We start from the raw sequence: 12500 nt of genomic DNA, 5'->3' as shown, positions 1-12500 counted from the left end.
GTGGATACGAAGTCACTACCTTCCTATGCCGAGCCCTAGACACAGTGGATATGAAGTCACTACCTTCCTATGCCGAGCCCTAGACACAGTGGATATGAAGTCACTGCCTTCCTATGCCGAGCCCTAGACACAGTGGATATGAAGTCACTGCCTTCCTATGCCGAGCCCTAGACACAGTGGATGTGAAGTCACTGTCCCGATAGCTATAGAAGACTGTGGGACCTTCAACCTTATAAAAAACAACATCTTTGATTCCTCTGAATGAGGTCTGTGCACGCGTGTATTCGAAGGACTGGTGTGTAAACGCTTTGATCTGTCTCTGCCCTGGGATTCTGCTCAAGATGACAATGATGATAATAACAAGGATAATGATTATGATAATGATAACAACAACAACATCAACAGTGATTATAATGATGACGATGATGATAACAATAATAAAATAATAGTAATAACAATGATACTCATGATAAACGCTTTGATCTGTCTCTGTGCTGGGATTCGGCTCTAAGTGATAATGATAATAATAACAATGATAATGATTATGATAATGATAACAACAACAACAACAACAACAGTGATTAAAATGATGATGATAATAACAATGATAAAATAATAGTAATAACAATGATAATCATGATAATAACAATAATGCTTCTGCTGCTGCTGCTGCTGATGATAATAATAATGAATACGTTTACATAGCCCTCTATCCAGAAAACTGCTTTCGGTGCCTTCCAAAACACACGATAATTATTATACATGACAGTTCAATTCCAGTTACTCAAGGAGGCGTCACTGCGTTCGGACCAAAATCCATATACGCTACACCACATCTGCCAGGCAGATGCCTGACCAGCAGCATAACCCACCACGCATGGTCAGGCCTTGAGTGCATGCGTGTATATTTGTGTGCCTATCAGGGGGTGTTTCTGCTACAGAATTTTGCCAGAGGGCAAGACTCTCAAGAGCGTTGCCATGGGTTTTTTTCAGCGCGCCAAGTGCGTGCTGCACACACGGACCTCGGCTTATCATCTCATCGGAAAGACTAGACGCTCAGTTTGATTTTCCTGTCAAACTTGGGATGAAAGGGCGAGATAATGGAAAAGTGGACATAACACATGACGCTAATGTCACATACTATGATCACATACTATGATTACTAGTGGAGTGATGGCCTAAAGGTAACGCGTCCGCCTAGGAAGCGAGAGAATCTGAGCGCGCTGGTTCGAATCACGGTTCAGCCGCCGATATTTTCTCCCCCTCCACTAGACCTTGAGTGGTGGTCTGGACGCTAGTCATTCGGATGAGACGATAAACCGAGGTCCCGTGTGCAGTATGCATTCAGCGCACGTAAAAGAACCCACGGCAACAAAAGGGTTGTCCCTGGCAAAATTCTGTAGAAAAATCCACTTCGATAGGAAAAACAAATAAAAAACTGCACGCAGGAAAAAATACCCCCCATAATGGGTGGCGCTGTAGTGTAGCGACGCGCTCTCCCTGGGGAGAGCAGCCCGAATTTCACACAGAGAAATCTGTTTTGATATATAAAAAAAAAAAGAAATACAAATACGAAATACAAATTACCCCTCCCTCGACCCCCCCCCCACCCCCCACCCCGGCCCCTTCCCCCCTTCCTCACACAGTGTGTGGCCGCAATGACTCCCCCCTCCCCCAGCCCTACGTGCTGGGCAGCAGGGAGTCTGTGGACGGCCAGTGGCCGTGGATGGTGGCTGTGATGACCGGGGAGGTGTTCAGGTGTGGGGGGTCTCTCATCTCGGACCAGTGGGTGCTCACCGCCGGACACTGCGTCTACAAGTCAGTACAGTGTCTTCTTGTTGTTTCTTTGTGTGTGTGTGTGTGTCGAGGGGTTGTTGGCGAGAGAGGGAGAGAGAGAGAGAGAGAGAGAGAGAGAGAGAGAGAGTGTGTGTCTGTATCTGTGTGTGTGTGTCTGTGTGTGTGTGAGAAGTGTGTGTGTGTGTGTGTGTGTGTGTGTGTGTGTGTGTGCCAGTGAGAGAGAGGAGTGTGTGTGTGTGAGTGTGAGAGAAAGAGAGGAGTGTGTGTGTGTGTGTGTGTGTGTGTGTGTGTGTGTGTGAGATAGAGAGAGAGAGAGAGAGGAATGAGTGTGTGTGTGTGTGAGAGAGAGAGAGAGAGAGAGAGAGAGGAGTGTGAGAGAGAGAGGAGTGTGTGTATGTGTGAGAGAGAGAGAGAGAGAGAGAGAGAGAGAGGAGTGTGTGTGTGTGTGTGTGTGTGTGTGTGTGTGTGTGTGTGTGTGTATCTTTCTGTGTGTATGTGTGCATGTGCGTGCGCGCGCGTTTGTTTGGTTCTTTGTATAATGCTCGCTTTCTCACATGAAAATGCATTCTTGTGCAAAATAGATATCCCCCACCCCCCTTACCGTACCTCCTTCTCCGGCCACCCCTCTCTTACAGGGGACATTATTCATTCATCTATCTATCTATCTATGACTTTATTTGTTCATCTATCTATCTATTGATTTATTTATGAATTGATCATGTATTCATTCACTCATTCTGTATTTATGTATTCATTTATCTTTTTATTTATTCATCTGTTTATTCATTCACTTATTCATTCATTCATTCATTTCATTTCATCGCCGGAAACCCACCACCAACCACCCACCAACCAACCACCATCCAACAACAGTATAGTGAACGTACCGGAAAGGCTCAGCGTCATTTCCGGTCACGTGAACCTGGCAGCCGCCAGGAGCAGCACGCGCCGGCAAGGGTCGGAGACGCGCGTGACGGAGGTGGCACTGCACCCGGACAACAACTACATCTACGAGGCCGACCTAGCCCTCTTGAGACTGCAGCGTCCGCTGACCATCTCCGGCAACGTGAGGCCCGCGTGCCTGCCGACCCGACCCCACCCCCAGTGGAGCGACAACCTGCCCTGCTATGTCAGTGGCTGGGGCGTGACGGACTTGGCTGGTGGGTCGTTTGGACGCGGTTTTATACACACACACACACACACAGACACACACAGCCACAGCCACACACACACACACACACACACACACACACACACACACACACACACACACACACATATATATCTTTTTTTGTGTGTGTGTGTCTTGTTTCTTTGTGTCCATGTCGAGGGTTGTTGGCGAGAGAGAGAGAGAGGAGTGTGTGTGTGCGTGTATGTTTGTGTGTGTGTGTGTGTGTGTGTGTGCATGTGTGTGTGTGTGTGTGTGTGTGTGTGTGTGCGTGCGTGCGTGTGTGTGCGTGTGCGTGTGTGTGTGTGTGTGTGTGTCTTTGTGTGTATATGTGTGCATGTGCGTGTGTGTATGTGTCTGATATATCTATTTTTAAGAGTTGTCAACATCCTCTTCCTCCTCCTTCTCATCATCATCATCATCATCGTCGTCGACGTTGTTATCATTTCTATTATTGTTGTCGTTGTGATTGCTACGGTTCTTCTTCTTTTTTCTTCCTTCGTGCAATATTCTTCTTCTTCTCCTCCCCCTTCTCTTCCTCCTCCTCCTTCTCCTTACGGTATTATTATTGTCATTATTATCAATGTTAATTTTATTGTTATTCTCAGTGACCGCGCGAATGATCGGGTGTTTGTATTTTACACTCACACACACACACAAACACACACACACACACACACACACACACACACACACACACACACCTGTTGTCGTTATTTTATTTGTTTCAGTTTCATTTTTCTTTCTTTGCTGTTGGGTACATAAAACGAATGTGAAGAAGATTTTAAAATTTTTTTCCCTGCCTGCCACCTCCACCCCAATTCTCTCTCTCCCCCCCTCCTGTGTGTGTGTGTGTGTGTGTGTGTGTGTGTGTGCGTGTGCACGCGAGCGCACTTATCATTCCCCCATACAAGAAACCTTTCAAATTGGTCTGATGTTGTTGACAGGTTCAGATGAATCCTCTGAAGGTCAGGGAATGTTTTATTTCCATGGCTTTAAATTTGTAGGTGTTGTTTGAAGATATATTTTTTGTTGTTGTTGAAATTCTGCCAGCAAAACTGAAAGGCTTGAATGATTTTGGTTTCAGTCATCGCTTTTTCATTAGTTAGTTGCTGGTTTTCCTATTAACAGGATAGTCCGCGAATTTACGTTGATTTCCTTTTTGGCGTTTTTCCTTGTGTCTCTTTGTTTCTTTCTTTCTTTTTCATCCATTCATTCATTTATTCATTAACAGGATAGTCGCAAATTTATATTTTTTTGCCTATTTATTTGTTTCTGTTTTTCATTCATTCATTCTTTCTTTCTTTCCTCAGTTCCATCCTTCCCATACTAGTACATTTATTCTTTCCTTCCTTCACCCATTCGTGAAATCATTCATGTATCAGCTCATCCGTTCATTCATTACTTCCTTCAATAATCCATTTCCCGTCCTTCCTTCCTTCCTACCTACCTTCATTCACTCATTCATTCATAAGTTCTATTCCTTCCATCCTTCTTCCTTCCTTCCTTCCTTAGTCCATTTAACTCATTCATTTCTGCATCCTGTCCTGCTTTGTTTCATTCAGTTAGATGAGTGTGGCCTGTAGTGTGTAATTGGTTTAAACATTTTTTTCCTGCCTCTTTTTGCGCGACCACTGTGGTAGGGGAGTGGAGGGTGCGGTGTGTGTGTGTGTGTGGGGGTGATCATTAGTCACATGGGTCGTTGACGGACAACAGGTTGCTAGCATGACTGCAGACTGAACGGCTGATTTATTTATAGTCCAGATAACAACAGCAACAAGAAAATAATGATAGTAATAATAGCAATAATGATGATAATAATAATAATAATAATAACAACAACGACGACGACAACAACGATGGCGACGACGACGACAACAACAATAATGATTGTAGTAGTGGTAGTAGTAGTAGTAGTTGTGGTGGTAGTAGTAGTAGTCGTAGTGGTGGTAGTAGTAGTAGTCGTAGTGGTAGTAGCAGTACATAAATTGTTTCGCGCTTTCAAAACCCTCAAAGTGCTTTACAATAACGTGTCGGTCAAACACCAAGTACACACACACACACACACACACACACACAAACGCGCGCGCACGCACACACACACACACACACACACACACACACACATGGAGTGATGGAGTAGAGTGAAGGCCTAGAGGTAACGCGTCCGCCTTGGAAGCGAGAGAATCTGATCGCCCTGGTAAGAATCACGGCTCAGTCGCCGGTATTTTCTCCCCCTCCACTAGACCTTGAGTGGTGGTCTGGACGCTATCATTCGGATGAGACGATAAACTGAGGTCCCGTGTGCAGTATGCACTTAGCGCACGTAAAAGAACCCACGGCAACAAAAGGGTTGTTCCTGGCAAAATTCTGTAGAAAAATCCACTTCGATAGGAAAAAACTGCACGCAGGAAAAAAAAAACCACCCAAAAAACAAAAAACAAAAACAACAACAACAACAAAAAAAGAAAAAAAAAAGAAAAAAAGGGTGGCGCTGTAGTGTAGCGACGCGCTCTCCCTGGGGAGAGCCCGACTTTCACACAGAGAAATCTGTTGTGATAAAAAGAAATACAAATGCAAATACAAATACATACACGCGTGCGCACACACATGCACCCCCCCCCTCACTCTCCCATCCATCCGTCCATACACAAACAGTTAAGCAGTTTGGGGTGCCTTTCGCTGAAATAAAAGCCTGCAACTCTTCAGTGTCATGATTTCGCTTTTTTGTTCACACTCAGCTTCTCTGTATCTTTCATTTTGATTTTGATGATTACATTGATAATATCCAACATATGTTCAGTCTGTCTGTCCGCCAGTCTGTCTATTTATCTATGTTCTTGTGGGTTTGTGTGTTTCTTATTTGAACTGATGGATACTGGAATCAAACTTATGGATACTGGAATCAAACTTATGGATACTGGAATCAACTGGAATCAAACTGATGGATACTGGAATCAAACTGATGGATACTGGAATCAAACTTATGGATACTGGAATCAAACTGATGGATACTGGAATCATACTGACGGATACTGGAATCAAACTGACGGATACTGGAATCAAACTGATGGATACTGGAATCAAACTGATGGATACTGGAATCAAACAACAACCACAACAAAGAACAACCAATGTAGCATCATCCCTCCGCATACCAGACCATGATTGGTGGACTGGACGTTAGTCTTTCGGATGAGACGAGAAACGGAGGTCCTGTACGCAAGCATGCATATAACGTACGAAAAACAAAAAAACCCACAAAAAACCCAAACAAAACAAAAACAAACAAAAACAAACAACAAAAAACAAAACAAAACCAAAGCAAAACAAAACAAACAAAACAACAACAACAAAAACACAGCTACAAAACAGTTTTTCAACTGGTTTTGACTGGTTTATCTACCTCGCGAAATATGAAAACTTATTTTGCTCTATTAGTTCAAGAGTGTTTGTCCGAAAGGTAAATTTTGTCAGTCGCACAAGAGGTTATCGTTCGCCTGTGTTGAGGACTAACTGACTCGCCTGTGTGACATTAACTTGGCATCAGAATAAACCTGTTAACAGTCTGCGATGCTTTAACGTGTTATTCCAAACGTACACTGGGTGTGTGTCATGGCAAACGTTTGTACAATGAAATACTTTCAGAGCTGAATGGAATGTGGCAAGTCCGTCATGTGTATTTTTAGTTTGATTTTTTTTTAAATAAAAAAAGGTCTTTCAAAACACGCTTCTTCCCTTCTACCTACCGACCGACGTACTAACTATTCTTGCTTCTCGAACTTTCTGTTGGCTGTGTGTGTGTGTGTGTGTGTGTGTGTGTGTGTGTGTGTGTGTGTGTTTGGTATGGTGTTCTTGAATTCATGCATATTTATGTATGTATACTTTTTTTGTCTTTTTTTCCCCAAGCGCTGTGAGCGTGAATCTGGATAATTGTTGTTGGTGTTGTTTTGTTGTTGTTGTTGTTGTTGTTATCATTATTTCTGAGGAGCTGTGTGACACTGAATCGAAAATCTGTCTAATTTTCTGGTCTGAACTCTTTTGTGACGGAAGGAGTGTACTTATTATTTTTTTAAGGATGGTTTTGGATTTTACTTCCAGCATAATATAGTCAACTGGTAATAAAAAAAGTATGACTTTGAAGCATTGACTCATTTCCATAATAAGTTTTCAAGGCAATGCATATTGTTGTCAAACTCTTTCCAAAAACTCCCAGGCCCTTGGAGCAATCATAAACACTTTCTAATGTATTTCTTTTTTATGTGTGTGTGAAGCGAAAGCTAAGATAAAAAAGAAAAAGAAAAAAAAGAAGAAAAGATAAAAGGTTAACTGGGTCACTGCCGTGCAGAAGATATCTACGTATGCAAGATGTCTTCCATTGACTCATTTCCACGCTGACATATTTTTCAAGGCATCGTAGAGTGTTTTCAAACCCTTTCCAAAACTCCTTGACCCTAATCATCGACGCTTTCCAAAGTAGCTGTGTGTGTGTGTGTGTGTGTGTGTGTGTGTGTGTGTGTGTGTGTGTGTGTGTGTGTGTGTGTGTGTGTGTGTGTGTGTGTGTGTGTGTGTGTGTGTGTGTGTGTGTGTGTGTGTGTGAGTGAAACTGAAAGTGAAACTGAAAGCTAAGATCTATGAACGAAAGGGTTGAAATGGCGCCGCTGCCGTGCAGATATCTACGAATCCAAGATGTCCTCCATCCTGCACCACGCCAAGGTCAAGCTGTGGCGGCAGGAGAAGTGTCAAACGGCGTACCCCTCACGTTTGATCCCCTCCATGATTTGTGCCGGCTACGAACAAGGAGAAGTGGATGCTTGCAAGGTTCGGAGGGGAGAGGGGTTGGAGGGAGGAGGGAAGTGAGGGAAGGGGGAAGCGGAGAGGGGCTGGGGGGGGGGGGGTGGGGGGGGGGGGGGGGGGGGAGAGAAAGGAAAATTATGTGTTGCTGCTGTGTAGAGGATTAATCAATGATTATTGTCTTCATTGTCTGTTGTGAGAGACGTTCTCATTTAAAATTTTTTTTTAACGTATTTATGTATTTATTTATTTATCTATTTATTATAGAATGAAGCAAATGACTACAGACAGACGGATAGATAGATAGACAGACAGCCAAATAGACAGAGATACATAGACAGATAAATTGAGAAGATATATATATATATATAGAGAGAGAGAGAGAGAGAAGTAAATAAATAGATAATGTCAGTATATAAATGAAAAAAAAAGTCAGATACATGAACAGCTAAACCAACAACTACAAAAATAATGATGAATGAACCAACCGGTAAACAGAATGAATGGAGAAACAAACGAATGAATGAAAGAAGAAGAAACAACAACGACAACAACGACAAAAAACAGGTTACCACCCACCAACCCACTCATATAACACCAAGCGACCCACTCGAGTCAACACAACAAACAAAGTCAAGCCATACGGTCCCTCTCCCTTTCTGTTCACGGCTGCAGGGGGACAGCGGGGGACCGCTGGTGTGCCGGACGTCCGGCGACAAGTGGACCCAGGTGGGCGTGGTCAGCTGGGGGGAAGGGTGCGGCACCCGGGGCAAGCCCGGGGTCTACACCCGGGTGGACTCCTTCCTCGGCTGGATCCACGACCTCATTGCTGAGGGTGGTGAGTTTGTGTTACGGTTGTGTTGTGTTGTGTTATGTTGTGTTGTGACTTGTGTTGTGACGTGTTGTGTTGTGTTGTGACGTGTTGTGTTGTGTTGTGTTGTGTTGTGTTGTGACGTGTTGTGTTGTGACGTGTTGTGTTGTGTTGTGACGTGTTGTGTTGTGTTATGTTGTGTTGTGATGTGTTGTGTTGTGTTGTGTTGTGACGTGTTGTGTTGTGACGTGTTGTGTTGTGTTGTGACTTGTGTTGTGACATGTTGTGTTATGACGTGTTGTTTTATGTTGTGTTGTGACTTGTGTTGTGACATGTTATGTTGAGACATGTTGTGTTGTGTTGTGACATGTTGTGTTGTGACGTGTTGTGTTGTGTTGTGACTTGTGTTGTGACGTGTTGTGTTGTGTTGTGACGTGTTGTGTTGTGTTGTGTTGTGTTGTGATGTGTTGTGTTGTGTTGTGACGTGTTGTGTTGTGTTGTGTTGTGTTGTGTTGTGTTGTGTTGTGTTGTGTTGTGACTTGTGTTGTGACATGTTGTGTTGTGACGTGTTGTGTTGTGTTGTGACGTGTTGTGTTGTGTTATGTTGTGTTGTGATGTGTTGTGTTGTGTTGTGACTTGTGTTGTGACGTGCTGCGACATGTTGCGACGTGTTGTGTTGTGTTGTGACGTGTTTAAAAAAAAAATTTAAATGCTGTGTTGTGCTGTACTATGCTGTGCTATGTTATTTAGTGTTGTAATGTATCGTGTTTACTTGCTCGCCATAACAAAATAACAGCAACAACAACAACAAAACTGTTTCAAACTAAAGAAAAAAAATCACCAACCCCCCCATCACCCAACTCTCCTCTTTATACTGATTTCTCTTTCCCCTTCACCCCACAACCCTATTCCAACCTATCCCCCCACCCCCACCCCCACCCTTCCTCTCTCGCCCCTCCCCCTTTTTGTGCTTTCCAGACACAACAGAGTCCTGTGACTTTGAGAGGCCTCATGTCTGTGGCTACACCACTGACGTCAATGCCACGTCATCGTTTCTGTGGTCACGGCGACGTGGGGGACTGACCAAAACACGACCAGCCACTGACCACACCTACAGCAACGGGTCAGGTCAGATCAGAGATGTTCTCTTTTTAGTGGTGTTTTTTTCCCCCCCGAGTTTTCGTTTTTACTTAAAAAAAAAAAAAAAAAAAATCATGCGTACAGTGACATTTAGATGACTTCACACATTAATGAATAAGTATGTGGAGTGATGGCCTAGAGGTAACGCGTCCGCATAGGAAGCGAGAGAATCTGAGCGCACTGGTTTGAATCACGGCTTAGCCGCCGATATTTTCTCCCCATCCACTAGACCTTGAGTGGTAGTCTGTACGCTAGTCATTCGGATGAGACGATAAACCGAGGTCCCGTGTGCAGCATGCACTTAGCGCACGTAAAAGAACCCACGGCAACAAAAGGGGCAACCCTCAGACTGAGAGTCCAGTGCTTTAACCGTTCGGCTATTGCGCCAGTTTAGGAAAAGTTAATGAAAACACGCAAAACAACAAGAAAAACAACTTATACAACAATAATTAAAAAAAAAAAAAATTAAAAAAAGAAGAAGAAATAGAGAAAAACCCAAAGAAGGACGAAAAGAAAAGAGAATATTTGAATGGAAACTATTCTTAGTATATTGTTTTATAAATACGATGATGAGGATATTCAGCAGTTCACACGTCCAGGAGATATATATATATATATATATATATATATATATATATATATATATATATATACGTTTCTCTCTCTCTCTCTCTCTCTCTCTCTCTCTCTCTCTCTCTCTCTCTCTCTCTCTCTCTGTAAAACAATCAAGTAAACGAATAAAGTAAAAGACAGCACAACATGATATGCTTGCAGCTCATTATCATTGTCTTCATAATGATGAGGATGATGATGATAATAATATTATTTAAGAAAAAGATTGTCCTATTACTACTACTGCTACTACTGTTACTACTCCTACTACTACCACATCATACTGAAAATGAACATAGTAGTAGAAGCAGCAACGATGATAATAACAATAATGATAATAATATAACAACACACTGGAGTCCTGTCCAAACCGCTGTTTTTTCACCCAGGGCACTACATGTACACGCACATCGCCTACGAGAACCGGAAACAGAGCACGAGCCTGTACACCCCTCCCTTGCACGTGCACTCCGTGGCCTGCGTCACCTTCCACGTGCTCTTCCATGGCAACACAGACGCCTTTCTCACAGTGAACGCCATTGGCCACAGCACCAACCAATCAGAGCAACTGTTGCTTTTGAAAGACGGGATCGGTGATTGGTCGGCCGTGGAAACGGAGCTTGCTGATTGGGTGGAGCAGGTCGCTTTCGTATCCAATGCCAAGGTCCGCACGGATGGCGGGATAGCCGTGGATGACGTCACTGTTGACTACGACCGCTGTCCTGGTAAGTGTTAGTGTGTATAGATTTATGTGTGTCTTTTACGATGTTTTGACAAGGTCGTGGATTAGATACGACGAAACTAGTACTCACCTGTCAGCTGTCTCCGGTTCGAATGCGATGAAATTTGTACTTCTGTGATACCCGTATGGTACTTCCCGCCCTTGACTGATTTCTGTTTTTCTTTGTCTACCATTGAAAGATCATCAATCTTGTTTTGTTGTTTTTGTGGTTGGTTATCATCATTATTATCTTTATATTATTATTATCATGATTATTATTTGCAGCGGCAGCTAAACTGTCCTGTGACTTCAATGGCGACACGTTGTGTCAGTTTCACGCCACCGGTTCCGGGGATTCCCGATGGCAGCTTGGTTCCAACCAGTCACACCCCCAAAACAGTTCAAGTATGTAGAATGCTTTTGTTTTGTTTTTTTCGGGGTGGGGTGGGGACATGGAAGTCCTTTTTTCTTTGAGAGTGCTACACGAAGAAAAACTAAAATATTTATGGATCTTTTTATCTTTCCCTTTTCAGTAAATTTGATTTGCTCTTAAACATACCTGGTCTTCCCCAACATTTTTCATTCAGACAAAGGTTCTAGATACAAAATTCAAACACTTTATGCGTTATGAAGTAAAGACATTTGTATTTGTATTGTATTTGTATTTCTTTTTCTCACAACAGATTTCTCTGTGTGAAATTCGGGCTGCTCTCCTAGGGAGAGCGCGTCGCTATACTACAGCGCCACCCATTTTTTTTTTTTGTATTTTTTTCCTGCGTGCAGCTTTATTTGTTTTTCCTATAGACGTGGATTTTTCTACAGAATTTTGCCAGGAACAACCCTTTTGTTGCCGTGGATTATTTTACGTGCGCTAAGTGCGTGCTGCACACGGGACCTCGGTTTATCGTCTCATCCGAATGACTAGCGTCCAGACCACTACTCAAGGTCTAGTGGAGGGGGAGAAAATATCGGCGGCTGAGCCGTGATTCGAACCAGCGCGCTCAGATTCTCTCGCTTCCTAGGCGGACGCGTTACCTCTAGGCCATCACTCCACATAATGATGTTCTAAATATTGACAATTCCGCAACAAAATAATGTAGGCAGAACAATACACATTCAAGAATATAATTATTAATTCCATGGTTACATTGTATAGCTTAATCTTGTACTAAACGTATACGCAGTGCCCATTTTTGCACAAAACTGTCACGTCCCATACTTATGTTTAAAACATACTTGTCAAGTACATATGTCTGTTTGAGATCTTTGAAGAAAATTTGTAATGTTGACTTTATTGTGGAGTTCTTTTTCTATCCTTGCTGAAATTACACTTTGTTATCTTGGAGTTCTCCCATGTTCATAACAACAGAATATGTCGCAAGAATATGATGATTAATGTTCATCTGGAACTAGCTTAATCTCAGCCGACAGACGCTACAAACCACCGAGGACTTCCA

General features: G+C 43.0%; 1 protein-coding gene across 1 annotated transcript in view; it reads left to right on the top strand.

Moving 5' to 3' along the window:
• LOC143274891 (uncharacterized) overlaps positions 1-12500 on the top strand; it is a 35494-nt gene that overhangs the window by 20353 nt on the left and 2641 nt on the right. The window contains exons 11-17 of the mRNA XM_076578873.1: positions 1647-1818; positions 2671-2957; positions 7638-7786; positions 8435-8597; positions 9549-9698; positions 10712-11047; positions 11329-11448. Coding sequence (XP_076434988.1) covers positions 1647-1818; positions 2671-2957; positions 7638-7786; positions 8435-8597; positions 9549-9698; positions 10712-11047; positions 11329-11448 — 1377 coding nt within the window. The remainder of the gene's footprint in view (positions 1-1646; positions 1819-2670; positions 2958-7637; positions 7787-8434; positions 8598-9548; positions 9699-10711; positions 11048-11328; positions 11449-12500) is intronic.

This window comes from Babylonia areolata, chromosome 29 (assembly GCF_041734735.1).
Source record: "Babylonia areolata isolate BAREFJ2019XMU chromosome 29, ASM4173473v1, whole genome shotgun sequence".
NCBI lineage: Eukaryota > Metazoa > Mollusca > Gastropoda > Neogastropoda > Buccinidae > Babylonia > Babylonia areolata.
This window is presented reverse-complemented; position numbering and strand designations above follow the sequence as displayed.